Below are 24,766 nucleotides of genomic sequence, written 5' to 3'. Positions count from 1 at the left end.
TTACTCTTTCATAAATTTAAAAACTCTCCAACACCAGCTTACTTCTTAATTATGAAAAAAGAATCCAGGGCTGAATGATTAAAAATCTACTCTCAAGAGCTAGAAGTTGCAATATAAAACATTTTACCTTTGCTTGCTTCTTCAAATGAGAAATCAATAGTGTGGCTCCCCATTCACTCTATGACCCAGTAGTCTACCTGCTTCTACAGCAGTCAATCATCCTGAAAACAGTCTCCACTAATAAGTGATGAAATGTACAGGGTTCACTCTAGCCATCAGCTATTACTCAATTACTGCAGAAAGCACTAACAACTGTCTGAAAACCTGATTCTAACGCACTTCAGGCAATACTTCTGTCCTTTGCATTTCCAGACTGCAGGAGTCTGTTCCTGTTGTCACCATAACGAGATACTATGCAAACATGCTCCCATTTGCTCTAATCAAGTTCTTGCTTCAGTGCTTGTATTACCATTTACAAACTCTTCCATGTCAGCCTGTATCAGGCAACGGTGAAGACTTCCCGCCTTCAAGACAAGACATATGGATCCTTAGTGTAACCATTAAAAATACATACATACATTTATACAGAGAGATATTATCATACATAGAATACTTTTTATATATCAAACATGCATATATATTTCCATATTCATTTGCATGCAAAATTTTTCTCAGTATTCAAATGAAAACAGAATAGTAGAATTAGCACTATGAAGGTGCTTTTAAACTATTTTCGTGTAAGAAAGACATAAGCTGTGCTGAAAAACTCATGTGTGTTGATAGAATTGCATTTATATGAAGTATAACAATAAATCAATGAGATTAAAATGTTTCTATCCCAAAAGCATTCCTGTTACAATGCCTGCGTTTAGAGAAATGAAAGCCACAAGTGCGAATGATCCATCCAAACATAAGTCTTCTGTCATCATTTTGCTACTGCTTTTTCTGGCCTTGCTGCTTTTAGTGCATAAATTCACTAGTCTTCCTGGCATTATGTATGGCCTTATACATCCCTTTGGAACTTGTGGGGTTTTCTTATTGTTGGTTTGCTTGATTTATGTCTAACAGTCTGAAATTAATTTTAAACTTACACAGCTTTACAACCATGTGAAAATATTAGCTAAACACAAGCTTAAAATATCTCATTCAATTACATCTAAGTTTAATGATGTCATAATCCTTTATGGCTGACATCATGTTGTAAAGTCACAGAGTACTAACTCTACTGCCTCTTGAAAAACCAGGATCAAAACAACAATACATGATTATAATATTGGAGACGAATAGCAATACAATTTTGGTGCCAAGACCAGTATCTTGCTTATGATATTCTGACTGTATGCAAGCCAAATATTTCTTACTTCATTAAAGATACTACACGTTTTAAGAGGTTTACATAAACTAAATCAAATAGATTTGTCTTGCATTTTTTAATGCTAGATTTGGTTTTAATTAACAAGCAAATATTTGTAATAACCTACTAGATGTGAAACTGGTTTTGAGAGTGACAAGAAAGTAAAAGGCTTTCAGAACAGAATCAGAAATGGTGTGTTGCTTCTTTCCACTCCATGGAAACACAACAGCACTAGTTTCACCAGTTTCAATAACGCTAGTGGAAACTCAATAGTTTCCACTCAATAACTGTAGTTTCGTGTTAACTAAAAAGGAATAAAACATTCAGGTATTCTCATGCAGCCTTTAGCTTCTTCTATACTTCCTTCCTCCCTGACCCTCCTCCATCCTCCAAATTGTTACACATGAAGTGAACACGTCTTCTAATCAGAAATACCATAGAAATTACGGCATACTACTCCCCCACCCTTTGCTTGAGCAACTTAAAATATTCCTGTTAGCACAAGTAGAAGAGGGAAAGGCTGGCATCATGTGATCATGCAACATACAGCTGGTAAAATTATAAATACCTCAGAGGAAAACAAACAAATAGAACAAAGTTATTTTAAAAACTATTCTGTGCTCTCTTTTGCAAGCCCTATTTATTCTGTGCACAGAGAAATCCCAAAAGGTGTTTTCTCTAACCATAACTTTATTGCAATGATAATCCTGTAATGGATGGGTAGAGACTCACTGAGTCTGCTGTGCTGGAAAAGTTTATCTGCCAGTTTTTCTTTTACCTACAGCATGCCAAACCTTCTTGCAAAGCCTTTGGCAAGTCATGACTCCATGCAGAAAGAAAAGCTTCAAAGGAATTTGAATCCACCATGAAAGCAGGGACAGGTAAATCACTGCTTTAGTTGGGTGATTCATGAAATAGATCTCTAGCTATATCCAGATTACATATGGGCAAGTAACACAGTCTAAAAATCTATATTATCTCCCTAAAATGAAGACTAAAATGACCATTTATCTATGAAGAAAAAAAAAACAGAAATACTACCTCTTTTTCTTATATTCTTCAGAAAGCTGCTTATAGAAATCCTCTTTTCTCAGAGATCACCTGTGACAGCTCTAATAAAAGGAAAATCCAAACAGTCACATTTAAAATAAGGGGTTTGATTTAGGAGGTAGGAAACGGCAAAACCAAAACTACAATAGGATTTCCACACCCCCACCGACATTACTGACACAAGGTCACTGAGATCACGAGTTTTCAAGATACAACCAGAGACTTAGGCAATTAGGTGGTATTTAAGATGTGCTAATTATAACATGCATGTTGGGAGAGATATCTAATCTCATACTTCAGAGCTCCTGCCAAGTCTCAAGTTCATACGTGAGGCCAAGATCTATGGTGGGAGAACAGACGTGGCTACTACACGACACTGCGACGTTTGCCTACTGCAGGATTCACACACTCTCTCTAGGCTGTTACTTATGGGAGAAGAGAAGACCTTCTGTCTGATTCATCTGAGCAACTCCAGCAGTGAATCAAACCTGCCACCAACAGTCTGTATAAATTTGGCCATATCAGTTCTCTATATCCCTCTCCTCTGCCGAGCTCCTGCAGATCTTATCCATGGAGATGAAGATCTCCAAGTCAAGGGTTCCACTACATATTTGTACAGCACTGATGCCAATACAGGTGGGATTTCAGCTAGCTGCCACAGCATTATGGTCATAGAAATAGTAAATTTAAAAAAAATCATATAACTTAAGTAGAGAATATAGTAAGAATCCATTATGGACTTGAGAAGACACATTCTGGCGTTTTAAAGGCAGACAATTTCAAGGTAGCAACTTGGACCTTCCATCTCCATATTATAAAAAATAAATTAGAATATTCTCATTTGTTCATTTTCAAAGCCAAGTAGAGAAGGTGCTGGAGAGCTGTAATAATTACAGTCAAGGTTTTGGCTCCTAAAGATCTCTGCCTTTGCCTCAGGAAACTCAGGATACCACAGCATCTTGGTTACAAAACACCAGTTGAGCAGAGAAAATTCATGAAGAAAATGAAAACAATGTTGTTACACAGAGAACACACCTGCACGCACAACTGGAGTCAGAATAGATTTAATGGTAACAGCAGCATGAAGACAAGAGCATTAAGTTTCAGGTACCTGGCAATTTCAGCATCCGCTCAGTGTATCTGTCCACACTGCCCCACCAAACAGCCTGTTACTGAGCTATTTCTCAAGTCCCTAAAATAAAGGAGCCCAGAAGTTTTTAAAGCGGCTACAGAGGTAGCACTGGAAGGCCAAGGGCAGCACAGAAAGATTCCTCCATAGATGATGGAAGTGCCATTGGACTTTAATCATAATATGGCTTAGTGAACAAAACAAGGAAGACTAGAAGACATTTTTAAATACAAAAAAAATAAGGGCAATTAAAAGGAAAATAATATAGCAGACAAATGAAAAAGAGTTCATCTCAGAGGAGGCATGACAAGATATGAAATTAGTTTTCACTTTTGCATTAGACAGAAATTTAATTTCATTAAAGAAGTAGTTTTGCTAGTTGTGGACCAGTAAATTACTTTACTTATTGTCAGCAGTCACACAATACGTGCTCTGGACTCAGGGACAATCCCAAGACACCACAGCACGCTGCACTAAGTCCAGTCTCCAATCTCTGGGCCAAGCGTAACTAACAACGTGATCTTATGGCTACAATAAACGAGGACAGCCGTTAAACAGCTAAAGACGATTCATGTCCCGTTATGTCCCTTGCCACACTCCATACATTAACAGCTGATGATCAAGTTCCTGGGCTGTTCTAATGGCAAGCAAGGATTCCCCATCATCCTCAGGAAGGCAGCTAAGCCATCTTCACAACTGCCACTGCTGTCTCAAGATCTGAGCCCAATATTCACTTTTTTATATCACCATAGATTTTTCTTTACGTATCATGTCTCTAACATTCAGATGGATAATACTAGCTTATCCTATCATACTGCAGCTTATTCATGCTTTCATAGTATAATGTTGATGACCAGACCTTTCTGTTGAACACAATTAAATTAAACTGCTTCTGTGGCTTCTCACAGGCAGGGGAGCAACGTTAGGTAGAGGCACGCAACAACTTCAGCCTTTTGGCCCTAGAGACAATGGAGAAACCGCATAGCCCATGCCAGGCTCATTGATAAAAAAGCGTTTGTAGTTTCTTTTTATAATATAATGGAAAGCCTCATATTTTGCACACATGCGCTTGCAGGTCCAGATCCTGTACTACTGGATGCAGAGTACTAGACTCTTTCATAAGCACTCAGCTCATGCAAGAGAGAAAAATAAACTGTATCAGCCACAAACAAACAATATACTGAGATGTGACTAGAGTTTTGTCCTGTTCCTTAAACACAGAGAGTAAGTATCATTAGCATGTAGGAGCCACCTCTTAAAACATAGTCTTGAACTCAACGTACAATAACACTCTTGCATTTGTTTCAGAAATACAGAGAGTGTACCTTGTGTACAGATATAGCCATCTTTTCCTGACCCAGTAAACAAGAACAGACGTTTCACATCATATGGCAGCCTCAGCACCAGGGTCCTCTGAGCAAAGGCTCTTTTGAGTTTTAGACCCTGAGAGAAGTCACACCTCCCACTGCTCTCTTTGCCTGTCCTTGTATGCACAACAGTTAATTGGCAGATCATAATCAACCCCCAGCCACGGTATGCCCAAGTGGAAGAGTGTTTTTTACACTGGACTGCTAAGGCAGATATTGCTATGAGAGAGCATGACACTGGGACCAAGCTGATCTCACACATAATACACAATTCCCAGCAGCTATGTGTAGATCTTGCTTTATGTTTCTTTTCATATGTATTTATCTATATTTTGGTCATGCAGATAAAATCACTTATTAGTACTAAAATGGGAATAACAGTCTAGCAGAAAGTCAAAAGACCTAAGTTTGAATCTCTGCACAGCTGCAGGCTGCTTGTGTCAACCTGAGCAACATTTTCCAAAGTGACATCTAGCCAGCATAAATGAAGCACTGAGCTGAGTCCAGAACCTTAAGCAGAATAGCTATCTCCATCTCTGCACAGCCCATAAATCATCTGCTCAAAGATTGCAGTACACAATCCACTCTTTCCACTGAAGCTGTGCCATTCATTATGCACAGATAACAAACTTTAACAAAAGTGAACTTCTTCAGAGAGAAAAGGCAAAATTCTCTAGCTTAGCAATAAGAGAACTTGTGGAGGGCACAGAAGCCACAGTTTCCAGCCTCTGCTCCTGATTCATTTTTTTAACCTTTTGTTGAAGACTTTCATGTGGACTACAGAAATTGCCTAGATTGAAGGAAACAGAATCCAGGTCAATTCCCTACCCAACTACAAAGCTACTGTTCACTCTCACTTTGTAGCCAAATAAAACTTTTCTTGTTTCTGGCTCAAAAAACACAATCTCAAAAAAAATTACAACTGGTATGCTATTCCCATTGTAGAAACCTGAAGAATTGATAGAGCAATCTAGCTGACAATCAGGGAAAAAAAAGGAAAAATAACTCATTCTGAAAAAAACAACTTTAATCATGAAAGGAATCATTCAATCTCCAGTAACAAAATACAGTTACCTTAATAAGGCTAGACTACCACTCCCCAGTTTTGCTATGGTTAGGATGCAGTGGCCAAAATAAATCCTCAGTGGAAGAACCACCAAGAAAGAATATAGTTAGAAGAGAACTAAAGATATTAAGAGCTAGCTTTAAAAATCAACTTTAATAATAGTAATAATAAATTATCAAGTTGTAGTCAACATAACTAACATCATTAAGTCTTCAGCAGATGGTCCTTCAAATACCTGCACCTCCAGCAATACTTGAAAATTTACAGCAATTTAAGTCTTCTAGCTGAAATCACTATATTAAGCTTTTCTTTAGTGCACCTATTCCTAAGCATGGAAGAACATGAAAGTTAAATTCAAATTAATCTGCACTGACATGCAGCAATCTAGAATGACTTGAGAGTCACAGACTAAAGAGAAAAAATAATGGGATTAGTCCTGCATGTCTTACATATCCAAGTAGTTCCTTCTCTTGCAATTAGTTACATTGGGACAGCAGGTCTCTCTACTTGTACAGAGACTGTGAATATAGGGCCCTCTGTAGTGGAGCAAGAGCTGTGTTCCCAGGGCTACTGTCTACTGCTGATTTGTTTCTCAGTAGAATAAATACACTGCAGTGAGTGACAAACATGCCTAATTGCTTTTGAGCTTGAGGGAAATAAGCTGGGGGGATTTAACAATTAATTATTCCCAAAAGGGAAGTACCACAAGAGTAAGAGACATGGTGGAATGGCCATGCGAATCCTAGTGAGCCTGACTTTATGGAACCCAGCTAGCTAGCCAGGCTGCAAAGGACAGCTATCACAAACCAAAGGTTTATATACTACATTCTTCCTTACGTTTGAGATCAAGAAATAAATAAAGGGCAGATATGAAACACGGACTTTACTCACCCAAACCTTCAGATGGCTAAAATTAAGAATCTGGGTTGACCTAGTTCCCAAACTCAAAATACGCAACTTCTGAAAGCAAATCATTCCACCCTAACACCTGTCTAAGACACAGGGAACGAATCACACACTGGAGATCTCTCCCTCCCCCAACTGACCACAGAGGGTGATTAGATATCCAGCTATGGGATACCTAACATTAGCTGAAGTAAATCCACAGAACAAATCATCCTAAGCAGCAGGTTGAGAGATAACACATACATCTCTCTTACAAATTTTCCCAAATGAGTCCACACAGTGCTTGACATTCCATTTATGACAACAGATGCAGCAGCTTGCAAAGACGAGGGACCAAAGTCCTAGTACAACACAGATGTCTTAGCAATCATCCCTTGATCTTAACTAAGAATTCAAGGTCCAGAAATGAACTGTGTGTTTACAACTTTAACTTAGATCTACTCTATGTATTAACTGCATGTAATTTATTAATTCTGTTTAGGTCCCGGGGGTGGGGCAAGGAAGCAAGTTCATTTCATAGACTTCATAGTCCATAATCTTTTAAGATAATGCTGGAATGCAAACATCATCTGATTAGAACTACGAAGGCTGAAAAATATTACAATGATATTGCATAATAAGACAAACAGGACGGTATGCATGAGGTGTTTTAAGTGATATCAGCTTAACCATAGCATAGCTTTTCAAGAAAAAGGTTCATCTCATCACCTATGATGGCCCAAAGCTAGGCTGCGGAAAACAATAAGTTGCTCCCTTCTTGCTAGTGTTTTTCCTCTTGTCATTGTTACAAACTAAGTATCTGATTAAGAGCAGCCTGCCTGCTCACATGATCTTCCAACTGCACATGCACTTAGGGCAGTTTTTTAGTGACAGAGCCAATGCATGATGCATTATTAAGATGAACAATGTGTTGTGATCTGTCTGAAGCACTCTTGTATTGATTTTAATAAAATGAGAGTGTTTGGGGTTTTTTGAACCGGTATGTTCCTTGTGAACTCAACAGAATATACTGTTTTCAAATAAAATTGAGAAAAACTGATTTCAAATCCTAGGTTGGAACCACAGATAGTTCATTTCACACAATATTCATTAACCTTAGCCCTTTAAAGTATACTTTCTGGTAATAAAGCTCAATAGCACTAGATTATACGTGTGCCACACACCTTTGTTAGATATTAAAAAGGACTGCATTTTGCATAAAACTATCCACTGGTCTTTTCCTCGGTTTCTTTCACACACGCAAAAACACACACACACACACACACAATTAATCTCAAAAAATACACCATCTTGTTTGCAATCTCAAAAGGAAGAGGAAACTAAAAGTTTCTCTCAGTGGGTTGCCTGCTAGTATAAAACATATGCCTGCTACTAAAGATTGGGGGGGGGGGGGGGGGGGGGGGGCAGAATCTCTTTATTACTAGCCATGTAGCATTCAGATGTAATTAACACCACAACCACCACAACACACTGCCATAGGAAAGCATGCAGGTCATCATCATTGTAAAAAGGTAAAGTGATTTGACCAAAACCATCTTGTAAACTGTGGCAGGCCACAAGCCAAGAATTCGTGATTCCCAGGCTTAAGCTCAAGTTCCAGCATCACACTTCCTCTCCACAAAATACTTCTTTCTGTGTTCCATATTGCCCAACTAGACTGCAATGCTGCCAATCCTGCCTCAAACTGCCTACCACAGAAGTCAGTATACAGACGCATGACTCTTGCGCAGCACACCCATAGGCTACAAGGCATAAATTAACACATAATGAGGAAAGAAGGAAGCAGAGAAGTACCACACAGGTAGAGCAGACACACATGCTCTTATTCCATTTCCAGCACCCAGAAAATGTGTGCAGAGAAATGATATCCCTCAACATTTGCAGAAGTGTGAATACACAGTGGTGTAAGATGTGCAATACGGCAGGTACACACTCATGCATCCAAGCTTTTCCATTCTTGGCCAATACCAGTACCAATACTAATATTTTCCTTTCCATACTGTTCTTTCCGAACATGAGGCATGCATACTTTCATTCTCTCTGAACTTCTCTTATCTGGAAATCTCTTTTCAGTCTGATACTTTTCTTTCCATGAAAATGTCTTTTTAAAAATACATACTTTGAAAAGTGTTTTATATGAAGGCACCTCTTATTCCTTCTCATTTCCAGGACACTTGATAAAATATTACAAGACTGCAATTTATATGCTAAAGGAATTCCCAGATTGCACCTAATTAAACAATGCAATCAGAAAACAAATTAAAATGAAATATTAGCGTAACCCCATGTGTAAAATGTGGCAGTTAAAGCGCTCTGGTATTTGCAGGATATCCTATGGAATGCAATTCTATTACCCTTGCTAATTTCATGCCTGTTCAGCACTGCAGAACATCTGAGCTATTGATACCTCTCTCCAATACAAAAAAAAAAAGTGGTTCAAGGAAAAGTTTAATAGCAAACTACAGATAATCCTTATAACCTTGTCCAGAACCATTATGGCAGCTGGTTTACCCAATTTATGGCAATGAATCTCAAACTTATCATTTCTTAAAGCTGACCTTCAAGCTCATCCCAAACCCAGTCAAGCTTGGGATATTCCTTCCAATGACTTCAGTGAGTTCTGCACTATGACCCAGAATTCACAGCATCTCACAGTGCTAAGCAAAATCTGATTAAAATAACATCTTATTCTGCAATCTCTGCCACAGGAGTTCCTCGTGAACCCCAGTTGTTATCATTTGGCAAGTAAAAGCACAGAAGATCCACTTAGGGATAATGATCTGTGATTTTTATTTTATTTATTTATTTATCTTAAAGAGTAAGTGGTTTCAATGGGGTGTGAGAACTTTGTAAACTTTATTTTTTTCCCCTAAATATATTTTAGTATTTATCACCAAACTGTTCACTTAATTATTTTTAGAAGACTCTCTTCAACTTTCATACAAATGTTATTTAAGGAAAATATCTTCTGGTTTGGTTTATGCATAGTCACAAAAAGTCACAAAAAAAGTTTATGCTCTAATCCATGCTATACTCTCCCCTGATTTAAGTATACCTTTCTCTACTACTCTGAGAAGAACCACTGACCAAAGGAACATGCCTATATGGACATCGTTATTTTCCTTGAAAAAAAATAAGAGTATCTGAGCTTCACACTAACAAACCTGAAGGAGTTATGCTCCAACCTCATATGGAAAGTCAATTAATTTCATGTATCTAACTCTTAACAGCGCCTTGTGAAAAATCCCTGCCTTCATACATGCTTCCACAGTGCACTCCACTGGCACACAGACAAGAATATATTTCCTTTTTAAAATCCATTTCAGGAATCAAGAAAAACTTAAGGACTGCATGAGAGAATTTAAAACTTGCAGGAGCTGCTATAACTCATCCACCAGAAAAAAAAAGTAGTATTTTACTAATTTACCCAAGACGACTAGACTGAGAAGTGAAGGCATATACAAACTGAATGGTGATGTGTCATATTTAAAAAAAATATTAATACAAATCACAGCAAAGTAGCTGGGCTTCAATAGTGCTGCAAACTTATGAGTATTGACAAACAAGGGAAGCCCAATTCACACGGGATTAGCCACCCTGCCTTCTCCACCTTTCTTCGTATTCCCAGAAGATCAGTTGGCCAAAGCTGCCTAGAAGCAAGCGAGATTTTTTGCACTGGTAATAGGTATCCTTTACCAAATGGTTTGCTCTCCCTTTTCAGATTTAGGAGTGACTAGAATTGGGATTTGAATATTCAGTAGAGGTTATGCAAAAGCAGAGAAACATGGTCCCTCTAGATTTTGTAAGAGCTCTCATCTACCCCTGCCCTCAGCCTCTTTACTATCCAACCCACTTAGCAGACTGAGGGAATGACTATATGATGCCATGCAGATAATGAAAATATAAAGGAAGACACTAAAGATCACCCAGCAAAGCAAAGTCATGTAAAATCCCAAACTCCCAGGAAATAATCATGTTCTCCCCTACCGCTTGCCCACTTCAACCTTTCTCCCAGAGCTCCCATTAAAAGGAGATGAAATTAAAAAGGCATTACACAAATGAGAGATTGCCCCAGTTATAATCCCAAGTGGCTCCCAGCACTACAGCAGCACTAAGGGAAAACCTTGAGCACACCCGGACACACACAGACTCTCAGCACGGATTAGCAGTCAGGCTTACACAGGGAGAACAAAAATTCCCCTCGCAGCAACCCACTTCGGAAAAGAAAAATAACAAATAAAAAACAATGACGGTAACAGCCAGATGGGAAGAGGCTCCCCTGCCCTTCGCGCCGAGCCCTCCCCACGGACCCCCTACTTCAGCAAGACACAGACAGGCACCGAGCTGAGATCAGGTTTATTACACCACCAGGCCGAGCCCAGCCCGGCGGGGCTGCCGCTGCCGCCGCTGCCGCCGCTGCCCAGCGCCCGGGTGCTCGGGCCGAGCCGCCCCGGAGCCCTCCGCCGCCCGGCTCGCCCCGCCACCGAGCCGCCCCCTGCCGCCCCGGCGCCCACGGCCCGCTCTCCGCGGGGTGGGGGCGACTTCCCGCAGGCGGCGGCCCCCGTTCGCCAGCCTGTGCGGAGGCCGCCCCGTGCGGAGGGAGGGGAGCGGGGCAGGTCGTCCCCCCCCGCCGCCCGCCTGCGCCGCTCCTCTCGCCAGGCACCGGGAGGGGACCGCCGGGGACTCCCACACGCACCGCAGCCTCCGCGCAGCCCCCGGCTCTTCCGGGCTGAGGAATGGCTCTCCCCGATCGCGACAGAAATGTCACAGGCGCACACAACAAACGCGGCGGGAGGGGATGGAGACTGCACACGGCAAGCGGCGGGGTGGGGAGGGAAAGCAAGCGGGGGGTAAGGTGGTACCTTGGATGTGCTGCTTGATGACATTTTCCAAATGGTCCAGCCTTTCTATAATCCTTAAAGTGTCCCCTTTGTCTTCCTCTAACTTTTTTTCTGAGATCGGCTCCTGCACTTTCACATAAACACTGGCAATGTAGTTGGTGACCCAGCCCACGTACAGCAGGCAGACGATGTTAGTCATTCCACTCAAAATCACGCAAGTGGACACTAAAGTTTTGGTTTTCCTGGTGCACACCATCCTGAGATCCCTCCATATAGCTCCAAAAATCCTGTGATCCAGAAAACAGAAATAAACTGCGATGAAAATAAATCCTTTCCCCCCTTTCCCCGAAACGGAGACCACTCAGAAATCAGTAAATTTCCATGCAAAAAGTTCTCTAATCCACAGAATAAAAATATTTGTCGCCTACCTAGAAGGAGAGGTGGGGGTGGGGAGGGCTGACAATTAGAATCCTGGATTTGAGTACATTGAAATAGCTGAAACTTTGCGATAGCAGTGCCGACAGCAGACCAGCAAGGCGTGCCAGCCGCCCGGCTGCCCGCTGCTTTTAGGCGCCGGCTCCTGCCAGGGGCATCAAGGACGCCAGCAGCCAAGTGCCCAAGTGTTGCAAACTTTGTTCCCTCCGACGCCGCTTCCCATCGCAACCGGCCACAGCTCCAGAATCAGACCTTGGGAGCAGCTTGCCGGAGAGTGGGGCTTGCTCGGCCGCGGATTGACAGCCCCCTCCTCCAATAAAGAGCCTGCTCTGGCACGGAGATCGCTGCCATCACCGTATGGCCGACGGGGACCCGCGCGGGGCGGGGTTACCGCGGGGCCCACCTGCTCCTCGCGCGCACACACACACAGAGGGGCGCTGGGGCCCCTCCGCCGTGCTGCAAGCCGGGGCGGGAGGGCGGGGACGGCGGCCTCCCTGCTATTTCTGTAGCTGGCTGCAAAGAATTTCCAGCCTAGATAGGAAGAAGCAGCAGCCAGTTCCCGTTTGCTGCTAGGTGAACGCTCGGCTGCTTGGCTGGAGAGAGCAGCCGGTATCATTAAGATATATGCTCACACAGAAAGTCATCCATTTGCCTGGAGGGGGTGACACCGGAGACAAGCCTTTGGCTCATCGGAGCTATCGGTTCCGCAGCTCCAGACACCCGGCGACCACCCACTATTACACTATGTTTGTCTTTTAGCCTGTTTGCGTGCCCCCTCCCTGGGGAGGTTATATTATTAATAGCTAATTGTTGCTTGCATCCACACCAGCAAGCCCCAGTATCCATCCATCGCCTCCCCACTTCCACAGGAAGACACTATATCAGAGTATACCCTGTCCAGAATTAGCTTCAGCATCAGGAACAATATCAGTAACTCACAATTTAGTTCAGCATATCCATGCTGCTTTCCTCTCTTCACCTCCCATTTTGCATACACTTTTGGAAACACACTAAAAAGGCAAATACCTCTCAGTATGAAATCACACTCATTTGAGAGAAGGCACACAATAGATGAATCTCTTCTGTTCCTATTAGATAGGGACTTTCATACTAAATGAAATCATTTTCTTTTGATAGTCTCAAGACAGAAATGTAACATTAGCATGACCAGTATTAGGAACAATGAGGCACCTGTTAATTAAGATACTAAAATTATTTTAAGTACTTCCTATCTAGTGAAAGCAAGAAGTAACAAATGCTGTGGATCATATTGTAGTATGCAGTCACCCTCCACAACTGATCCCTACACTAGGGTTATCCTGTCTGTGTGCAGAAAGCACAGCAGATACCAGGACTTACTACTCTGAAACATACATGTGTGAGCATTCAAACCCTGCAATATCTTGAATGTACATTTCAATATCTTAATAGAAGTAAAAGTAGATGATTTGTCTTAGGGTTTGGGGTTGTTACTTTTAAAATGAATTATAAGCAAGATCCAGTATTCAAGAGAGAAGGCAAGCAACTGTCCTGCCAAAAGGCAGAATGACTTCTTCCTTTCCATCAGTTGGTACTCCATAGAAACAGTAAAAACTACAGATACTCAAACACATACAAAACCAGCACCAATAGACGCTGCAGTAAACTCTGCCAATGAAACTCAAAAAAACAAGCTGTCTCCTCAGTCTTCTAAGCCTCTCTGAAAACTAACTGAAATTTCGGCCCATTTATAAGTACTTCCCCAGTGATAACACTAAAGGAGGCTAGCCCAGCAGAACTCATTTGGAAATTAGAAAATATAACACAAGGTATTTGCGTGGGAAAGAGTACACATTTACATGTTAAGAAAAAAATATTTTTAGTAATACAGGAAAGTTTGCTAGACAAACCAGTCAGTGAGCAATTTCAAGCTTTATAAAAGACAAAATATTGACAGAATATACTAGTACAGCTCCATCACATAAGTCAATTATCCTGCTTGGTCTGCGATGAACATTCGTCTACAGCATCATTTATTTCCCTATTTCCTATCTTTGTACTTCAGTGTTACAGCTTCGCATCTAGTGGCAACTGACAGCAGTAAGCACGTATCACTGAAGTCTTTAATAATAGTGTTATCTAAACTTGCTTTAATCTTTGTAAACTCTGCCTGCAGTCACAAAATACGAATTCTTCAGCCCTGGCAATTTAGATAGAATCCAGGACTTAGCCTTGGACTTCTCAATTTAAAGCAAAACTTATCTGAAATCAATCCAGATAAGGGACAAATAACAATCATTAATAAGTCATATTTCCCATGGAAGTTTATAAAATATTAACGAACAACTAACTGCTTTTATAAACAAGTATGAACAGTACTTGTTACTAATGACTGTCAGCACATCCATAAGTGACATAAAGGTTTGAAAAAAGATGGCTAATGTGTCTCACAGGCCTAATGGGTTGCTTATAACAGCACATAATTGATTAACCTTTTATTACAGTAACTATTAATAGTTCATTAGCCCTTTGCTCCCAACAGTTTTCTGATCATGTTTAAAATATAATTTCATTTATAACTACATTCTCCTACTATCAAAGCTGCACTCCTCAACAGCAGAACAGTAATTCCCTGTCTCCTCATTTGAGCCTTGATTTTACTGAAGCTAGTGTTAAAACTCTGACTTCATAGCAGAACCTCCAGATGCTTTAATACATTAAAAATACGCTTACTTTCATGTCTCTGGTAATAATATTCTGGACTGGTCTCTTTAGAAGTCATCTTTTACGAGTTTATACAAAGTTGGAGGTATCCAAGTGTATGCCATTTAGAAATTGGTTGGTTTTCTCATTTTGATTTATTGTATAGTATTACAATCCAGATGAGACTCCTTTGTGCAAGGTATTATACAAATACATAAGCAGTCCACTTCTATAATTTAATTGGAACAAAAACAGGAAAAGGAACAATAGGAGAATAGAAATGCTGCCAGCCTCACATTATAGTTGGGGAGAAAATTAGGTGATAAAAACCCTAAATGGTTCTTTTTTTGAACATTTAAATTATAGGGGAGCACAAGGTCTATGAAATTTGTTCTCTTAAATCACAGTGATGTTTTTGAAAGTTATACTTCAGGTGCTTGAGGCAGTACCATCTCCTGTGCAGGTCATTAAACTAGGTGTCTGATTTTATCCTTGTCCTGATACTGATCTGCTGTGTCATGCTATGCAAATTACTTCACTTCTGTTTCACTCTAGATAATGGAAAAAAGTTTCTTAAAATTTGTATGTATCCCAGGCTTCAATATGGATTGCCCCCAACTACACTACTCTAATAAGACACCATTTCAACCAGTCCTAAGGAAATATTAACCTCTTAACCTAGTAAATACAGCCGCCACTTATCTTGCATTAAAGTGTTCTGTAAGGAAAGTAATTCAATTAGTATTTTTTAACCTATCATTACAGTTCAGGGAAGGGAAATGATTGAAAGAAAGATACGTTTAAGAACTACATTTTTATTGGTGCATTTTGATGTGGGCTAAAACATTTTTAGTAGTAAGAGGACCCTTGAAGAAAGCAGTAGCGAAACATCAGAACCAACAGTATTTACATCCCATTTTACAAGAACAGGTTTCTTATACCTTATTAGAAATTAATGAAAAACTTAACTTTTTAACATTATTTTGATTGCATTGTATTCATATTCTTAGCTGAAATCCTATTAGTTTGTGGAGATATAATCTTCATTATTATCTAGTCTGAGTAGATTTTCTTCTATTATTCCTTCCCTCTCACCCACGATGATCACATCTTTTGTTTGGAAAGATGATAAAAAATTCCAAAAGCACTCAAGAAGCAACAGCATTTTACATTGTGGAGAGAGATGACCAAATGCATGTAGAAAAGTCTGAATTACCCTGAGTAGGTAATTTTTTTTAAGCTCTGATGTCTGTATCTGCACACACATGAATCAAAAACTATCTGTCTCTTCAGCAGAGGTTATCGCTTCTGCAGATGAGCTCTTCCCAACAGTTCAAGTTATGAAGCTGGGTTTTTAGCTCCCCAAAAGAGATAGTTTTCTGTATTTTGAAGGTAAAGGTCATGAGTTCAGTCCCCAGGGAAGTGATCTGATGATCTTTGGTATCTATTGTCCCTAGTCATCTCTCTCACTAAATTTAAACCAATCTTGAAACTTTTATTAAATCATAAAAAGAGATATGCGGGTATTGCAGAGATACCTTTGCATATTCTGGAGCTGGGTTTTGAAGCAAGGGATTTCTTATACGGATGGTGTAGATAATGAACATGAACTGAATGAAAAAAAAAAGGGAAGGAAAATAGGAAAAAAAAAGCTGAATGGATGAAAAGTGGGGTGGAGGAAGACAAGAGAAAAATAAAAATTGCTTTTTCCTTGTTATGCTGGGATACATTAACATGATCTTTATTTCTCTAGCATCTTCTCTCTTCCCCGCTACTCTTTCTCTCTTGCCTTCTTTGGGTCCCTATCTGCTTTTTTCCTTTTCTGTTTTTCCCTGTCATTTTTCCCATCCCTCATTAAAAATAACCACTTTTAAGTTTACACTAGTTCTATTACACATCACCCTTTGTGACATTTTTATGAATCATCAGTTCATTTAGGTTACGCAGGACTCCTCATTTTTCACTGCTTGGCAAAGACTGCTCAGCAAATCATCAACTACAGTGAAATTCAGCCCCGTTTCACCATACTGCAGTCTCCTAAGGAGGAAAGGTCATGTGGTGCCCAACTCACAGACATTCAATGGTATTTGGATAACTAACATCCGTGAAGCATCATCTCAAAATCATTCACCTAGCACTGAAAGGAAGAAATGAAACAATACAGAAGATACAGAAACAAGAGAGAGTGTGTACTGTTTCAAGTTGAAAACTGAACTGGATCTTGTCTTCTGGATTGAGCTCTCACTGGATTGAGCTCTCACTGCACATAAAGCAAAAAGAAAACACCTCATGCAAAGGGAACAGAACAGAGGTACAGGAACATTAAAACATCTAATGGAAACTTATGTACAAAAGCAACCTGCAAGAGATGGGGGCAAATGGGTGCATGTTGTCTTCTCCTTCATCACCAGATTAATGCCTTAGAAGACCTTTGCCATGCCTCTTATACAGTTGCTATAAAATTTATGTCTGTATTTTTTGTTTCCAGGTGGCATTTTCCATTTCTCAGTGTTTGCCAGGCTTATCTTGTCCATTTGTCCTTCCAAAGTGTTTTTCTATCCAAAACATCAAAAATCACTTTATACTTTAATTGATCTCTGCTATGCTGTTTTATTAGTTACTTTTATGCACTGGCGTGATTTATTTTTTCTGGCAGGATTACACAGCACTATTTGCCGCAAAACTCTCAGTTAATCCATCTCAAGTGAATCACGTGTGACCAGAAATTCACCAGCATGAGTAAAAGATGCAACATATGGTCCTTTGCAAGTGGCATGTCTACAGTTACTCAGAGAAGCATTATGTTCTGTTCTTTTCAAAGCAGTCATGTGTCTACCCCCCACCCCCCAATGACAACCCTGTCCTTAAGCAACTTCAAGTATCTTCATTTTTGGGTGTTAAACCTCAGATACATTTGAAACAGATTTCCAGAGATTGCGGCCCACTCAATCTCTGAATCTTTTTATGTTCAGAAGCAAAAAATTAGTAAACATGAAATCATTTGTGATATCTAAAAATCTTGGCTTTCTCAACCCAGTTCTCAGTGCTGTTTTTTCTATCTTTAACTATAATAATACAAATCATTGTACTATATCAACCAAAAACTGATGTAGCTGAATAGCCTATTTCCAAATACTGTCTAGCTCTGAACATTGAGGGACAAGAATAGTCCTTTTGCCAGGCTTTGTCTGGCAAAGCTTCAACACATTTAATGACTTAAAGACTTTCTGTGTTGGTGGTTGCAACCAAGCAATTGCTTACACTAGCTATGTAAACAATTACAAATTCACAAATTAATCCCTTTTTGAACCTGTACTTTCTCATACTCCAAAGAAACATGAACAATCACTTTGCAGTCATCTTTCCATCTGTGATTGTGTAGGCCTATCATACTCCTCCTTAGATGACTCTTGGCCAATCTGAGTCTCGTATATGCAGCCCCTTCTCACATGACAGGAACTCCATACTTCAATTACTTTTTGTCCTTTTCTACTTTCACCTGTTTTTTCTTCTTTTTGAGATGGGATGACATGGCAGCCCAGATTGATGCATCATTTCATACAGTATCTTGTTCTCAGCTCCTTCCTTTATAATTCCTAAACTGTTAGTTTTCTCAACTGTCACCAAGCCTCAAGTTAACCTCAGTGAACTAGTCACGAAGATCTCCTCAGTTACATAAAGCCCAGTAATAAACTAGATATAGTTTTGTAGGTCTTTCTAGGTATCGGCTACCTCACATTTTGCTATTTCATCAACTTGTCATTCAGGGTCATGGCTTCTCCAGCTTTTGAAGTTAGCTTTAGAAATTACTATAGTGAATATGGTATCCTCACTATTTACATGCTTGTCTGATCACGTCTACATATGCTGAACAACACAGACCCCAACCTCCCCTACTCATGACTATCTTCTTTTGGAAACTAACTATTTCTTCCTATTCTTGTTCTTTCTGTCTTAATCAGTTTTTAATGCATGAATGGAGCTTCTCCTTATGCATAATGGGCATCAAGAGCCTTTGGAGAGCAAACTCCTAGGAAGGCTTTGCAGTCCAAGTACCAATTAAATCTAGCGTCAACTGTATCACCATTATCCATATGTTCTCTGATGTCTCAAAAAAATTCAGTAAATAGGTGGAAAGTGACTTCCTTCAATTGCTCATAAGAGAACTATTTATCTAGATAGAATTTGGAAGAAACAATCACCCTCTGTCTTACAGGAATAGGAGGAAAAGGAGCATTGCAGATTTTCAGCCTTCTTATAAGGATTTTTTTTTTTCTTCCTGGAGGCCTGGAGCTTCATTTTGTTTCAGAGGAACGGACACTGAGGCATTCAAGAGCATTATGTCAGAGTAAAGACAGGTAATAAAACCCACTACTGAGTTAAGGGATAGAACCTCAGAAGTGACTGTAAACTCAAAACAGAGATAAGAGAGAATGGAACATTAAAGTAATTGTCCTTTTTAATCTGAATTGATGGTTAGGAAAAAAAAATGGATGACTTCTGTAGGCTCAGTTTGTTGTTCAACCACAAATTATAAAGAATCCGGATGATTCTGCTTTACTGGTTTAATGCTAAGTAGGACAGACACCCTTGAAGGACAATGCTGGTGAAATCAGTTGGTTTAATTCTTCCATTTCCCAATCAACATTATCCCAGTCTTTTTAAAAATTAGTTTTGGCCAGCTGTCCTTCAGCCAGTGGTTAGAGTAAACGCACAACACCCTCTGTTGATGTTCTTTTGCTAACTTCACATTTAGGCATGTAATTCAGCTGAAACATGGATTCTACAATTTGTGACTGTTGAAACAATTTTCTGGATAACACCTTCTTTCATCAGGTACTGCAGCCACAGCTTAAGCAAACCAACAATTTACATTAAAATACCTAGAGTATGTTAGCAATTCATTCTCTTTTTCAGGTAGATGAAAAAGTCTTCAGTTTTGGGTGTGTTTTTGTTTGTTTGTTTTTGTTTTTTAAAGGATTTGATGATGCCCAGGAGTAAACTCTTCTCTGATCCTTTCAGTGCATAAAACACACAATAACAACAACCCTGAAACAAACAAAAAAGCCCTTGTGCCGCTTTTAAACAAAACTGACTTCACAACAAGAAAGCTTTCAGTCCAGCTTGATATTATAACAATTCTCACAGTATGAGAAGAGGTGGAAGTTTTTATTTGGTTGGGCCTGGAATATCACACTGGTCTGTGCTGCAAGAATGTCTAACAGAAGTAAGCAATGTATTAATACTTCCAAAAGACTTTTCTTTTTGTTTAAAAAAAAGAGAGACACTTTAAAAAGTTATCCAAGTAATCCAAAAGGAAGCCCCCAGAGGAAGCAATGGATTAGAGCCAAGAGTTATTTCAACAGCCAGTTCAGTACCAGCCGGTACAGCTCACCCAGTATATGATTCAGAAATTTATACGTAAGTCTTTAGTCCTTCACGTAGCACTCCTGGTTTTAGAACTGCTGAAAAGTATATTTCAAAGAATAAACTTCAGACAACTTATAACACCCCCCCCCTTTTTTTTTAAATAAAGGAAAGGTTGGTACTCATAAAAAAACATTTTAAGAATCTCACATGCAGTTCCAACGAGATTCTTTCCTTACTAAATAACAATCTTCCAGATGGTATACATTTGAGTCATATGCACATACTCTTTTGATGTGCAACAATCACATTCCTTGCATTTTGTTCAGTAGAATACATATGCTCTATGGTCTTCAGCATAACAAATCAAGCTAACCCCCTTCCATCTTAGAACTGTTCAAAAGTGCGGAAGTATTGAGTTACAACATGGCAGTAAAGTTCATTTTTAATGCAGTCTCTTATCTCAATCCATCATCCTGAGGTAGGCTTGTATCAGTTGCATCTTCCAAAAGAGGGTCAGAAAAGGATTTATGATTAGATTATAAGCGTAATAGGCTTCCATATAACCATTGGCTTCAGTATGCTTACATCAGTTAAAGATAAAAGTTCCTAGTTTACATTTTCAGAATCCGTGGCTCTAAAAAGCACTTTAAAAATACCATTAATTAAAACTTGCATTCCTCTGGGAACAGACAGCAAATATTTATTTTGTCACACCTTCGTGGAGCCACAAATCAAAAGATCTCAGTGTTTGACACTGGCATTAAGAAGTCAACACAGGTTACGAACATCCTTCAACATGTTGAGATGAAGCACAAATAAGTTCATGTTTCAAGCACGAAGATCAAGCATGAAGCATGAATAGTTCAACAGATCTGAACTGTTCCTTGAATCAGATCTAGACCACCAAAATCTTAGCATTTACTTCTAAAAATTAAGTGTCTTTGTCTTCCTGAAAAATCAGCTCTTCTATTCTACATCATACCTGGCACAATTAGCAGCAGAGATCCCCAATACGCCAAAGGAACGATAGCCTTTGAACACTGGCTGAAGGGAAAGTAACTACCTACTGAAAGCTTCCTGAAGTCTGCAATGCAATTTGGAGATCTTACATAAAAACAATGACTGCAGCCCCATCAGACATTGGTTTCAAAAGTGAGAAACACAGCATAAGTGAGAGTTATTTGTATAAATGAAGAAAGGCCTGAAGGACCTAGGCTTGACCAAATCTCTGAATGGTCCATATGAATCAACAAATTCTCAGTTACCGAGATAATCAAAACCAATCAGGTACTAGCAAAGGGATTTAACAAATCAAAGCAAGCTCAAAGCATAAAGTAGCATTAACTTTTATAGAGACTTACCATATCTCTTTAAGCCTAAAGAATTATAAGTTGGTCAAAAAGAAAAAAGGCAAGGAAAATACTTTGGTACTTGTAACATGAAGAAATGGAGCACCAGTTTCACTGAGATTTTGCTTAGATTAAAAGGACTGGGCCACTGAAGGTGTAAGCATGAAAAGCTGGAGTGAAAACAAACAACATAAGGATTTTAGAGCGAAGAGTTATCATGCAACTGGAAATACTGCCATAACCGTGCAAAAACACTGGATGACAGCTTGAGGTGATTGTGAGTTATTTGAAGCAAGGAAGAACGTTGCTTCATTGTAATTCTGTGCGTTGATGGTACAACAGGTAGAAATAAAATGCTGTTACATAATTTGGAAGATTTCCAGTCTAGAAGCTGGCTTCAGATACAGTCAAGTATCAACTAGGCTCCAGTTGTAACATTATTTACAGCTTAACTTACAGCTTGAATTTTTATCAGCACAACACACACACACAATCCACAGCTTCTTTAGGCCACATAAAAGCTACAAAAAGTATTTTGTAACAGGCACCCAGCAGTTCACTAACCCACAGCTTTTACTCTAATGATCATATGACAGGATTACAGAAATGCCCAGGCTTTTTTGACTGGAGGACTGCAAGTGAGAACATAAAAAAAATAATAATTTTTTTTTTTTTTAAATGTGCTCAAGTGGTTTCACCCTTCCTTGTATTTTCTTTTCTAGTCAAGTTCAGAACTAAACAGGACTCACATTGTCATTATGGCTACCGTTTTGTTCGTTGCCAAATTCATACTGGATGTCAGAAAAACATCAAACTATTTATTCCTTTGTTGGTCTTAAATAGCCTGCACACTAAGAAAATAATTTTGTTTTATAAAATCACCTACTTTTATAAAGCTCAAGACAGGAAAGGGCATGAATTTCTATTTGCGTCTGCTAATGCCAGCACACAGTATGTCCAGTCACAGAGTAAGTTACCACCAATTAGCAATACTACAAGATCTTCTAAAGAAACAAGCAGCTGAATTTCCCTGTGTGGGCATCCCAGTTTACCTTCCTGTTCATTATAGTATTTGCTTCATACATGCTGGAACAGTCTCTTCCAAATTCCCTTCTGCCCTACAGAGACCTTCCATAAAAACATTACTGGCTCCTGGGGTCTAGAACAGAAAGTAAGAGCTCAAGCAACTATTGGAATCCTTCCTGTTATTGAAATACCAAACACCACATGTTTAAAGAATAAAGTCAACTGCAGAATGACTTTACTATGGAAATTTCATGAGCAAAAGATATTCAGAAGTATAAATTTATGCACTAGATCTGTAGTACTAATCAGGAGATGGGATCAGAAAGTATAAGTTCACAACAGGAAGGGGTGTAAGAGTTTCAGAGATTTTTATAAATTCTATTTTTTTTTTAGTTACCTCAAAATAGTCCACATAAGAGACATTGGTTCAGTTCCTTAGGTTGCCACAGCTTTAATGAATTAAATGGCAATTTTTGAAATCCAGCAACCTGGCCAACTACTTATTATGAAGTCTTGGAGGACATCTAAGTAATTATTTTTCAGCCACTGAGGTGGCATCCAGACACTTTAAAGCCTGCTGTTGCTTGTGTTTGCCAACCTATACAGTTTCAAAAATGCTACAAGATAATACGGGTTTAAGAGTAAGGTGCAATCCGTTTAAATCATACCACGTCTCTTCCTCCTTAGCACCTCTTAGTTGTGTGTTTTCAACTACCCAGTTTTATGGTGTTGGTTTCATTAGATATTTTCCTGTATAGGATTACATTCCATTGGCTTCTTGCCAAAAACATTCAGACTAGAAGAGCTGAAATCTTCAACCATCAACTAGAATAGTGTAGCTGACATATCTTCAGACCACTGCAGCGTGACATCTACAAACAGCACTGTGCTAAAACACAAATTTCACTGATCTTAAACATCACTTCACGTTGAGACTTAGATATCATTATACCAGCAATGAACATAGGCCAGAACTGTTGTGTTTAATGCCATCTTCACAGCAGGAACTCAGGTTAACCTCAACCATAAAATAGCGCTAACCACAGCAGCCTTTTTCAACACAATGGGGAGACGGGCAAAGAACTTCAGCTGAAATGAATCAGCATAAATCTGTTGAAACCATAAAAGAACATGAGTCTCTATCAGCTAACAGTCTGAGTTCCTTTATTTAATGTCCTGTTCATTAAAAGATCTTATAATTTGTTGTAGTTATTGTTATAGGATGCAATTTGTTGCTTTACAATTTAGACAAGTCCCTAGTGAATGCAAGGTGTCCAAGCTGGCTACGTTTCCAACTGGCAAGGTAGCCGTAAGATACTCCAAAGTCAGTTGTATAGCAATCGTAGAAACCAATTCCCAGTTTAGAGCCAAGAATGCTCCAGCTACTACTGAAGAAAACAAGACAAGTTGAATCCTGCCATCAGCCTTTTAGTTAGTGGTAACTACTGAACAGACTAGAAAACTTAATGAGGACAATTCACTAAGGCTAAACAACTTGGATGGTGTTTCTACCTAGCTGTTGATAAAGAAGTGCAATATAGACCATAGATGCCAATTTGTAAAGTTTGGAAACCGCAGCAGACACTGCTTCTCTGTAGCTTGTAAATAACATAGTTACTTTAGCAACAGAAATTCTGCTCAGGGCTCACGTGTTATTTACAACAGCCTCACGCTTTCCCCACCCCCTGCCCCCGCCAGGGCCTGCCTCAGCAAACTTCTGTTTCTTTCACCAGGGTGTTCGAAAGGTTCCACTGCAAATGCTTCAGAAATAAAGTTTTCAACTCTGAGAATTAATGTCAGTTCTTGGTGGGTCTTGATGGGTCACTAATGCCATAGAAAAGTAGTGTAAAGTGTCACTACTAGTAACTTCCTAACTGATGACAGCCCTTCCTCCTCCTGCATCTGGACTTCTCAACTGAAGTCCCTCAGGAACAAGATGATACAGAATCAAGATTCACATACTGATTTGCATGGTAAACAATCCATACAAGGAACAGTTTAAGCTCTTGCAGTGGAAAGTAAAGAACAAAGGGTAGACAGAAGGTGGAGGATTATGAGAAAAAATAGGAAAACAACTCAACCTGTAAGCAAAGGGAAAAAACAAGGTGCAATAAAAATTTTACATTTAGTATTAAGTGTTCACCAGTGACACAAGATACAACTCTATGCTTTGTTTTTTCTCTCAAGGGAA

The 24,766-nt window shown here is 39.4% G+C and overlaps 1 protein-coding gene across 5 annotated transcripts in view; it reads right to left on the bottom strand.

Moving 5' to 3' along the window:
- The window catches only part of GALNT18 (polypeptide N-acetylgalactosaminyltransferase 18), a 279,752-nt gene that overhangs the window by 237,698 nt on the left and 17,288 nt on the right, over positions 1 to 24,766 (bottom strand). For 4 of the 5 annotated variants that reach the window (XM_050898152.1, XM_050898157.1, XM_050898156.1 and 1 more), the window contains exons 1-2: positions 12,142 to 12,277; positions 11,735 to 12,000 (exon numbers count right to left, since the gene is read on the bottom strand). The exons of the other annotated variant lie outside the window; for it this stretch is intronic. In XM_050898152.1, coding sequence (XP_050754109.1) covers positions 11,735 to 11,969 — 235 coding nt within the window. In that variant the 5' untranslated portion in view covers positions 11,970 to 12,000; positions 12,142 to 12,277. Of the gene's footprint in view, positions 1 to 11,734; positions 12,001 to 12,141; positions 12,278 to 24,766 lie in introns of those variants that run through there. 5 annotated transcript variants of the gene reach the window in all.

Source organism: Gymnogyps californianus, chromosome 5 (assembly GCF_018139145.2).
Source record: "Gymnogyps californianus isolate 813 chromosome 5, ASM1813914v2, whole genome shotgun sequence".
NCBI lineage: Eukaryota > Metazoa > Chordata > Aves > Accipitriformes > Cathartidae > Gymnogyps > Gymnogyps californianus.
This window is presented reverse-complemented; position numbering and strand designations above follow the sequence as displayed.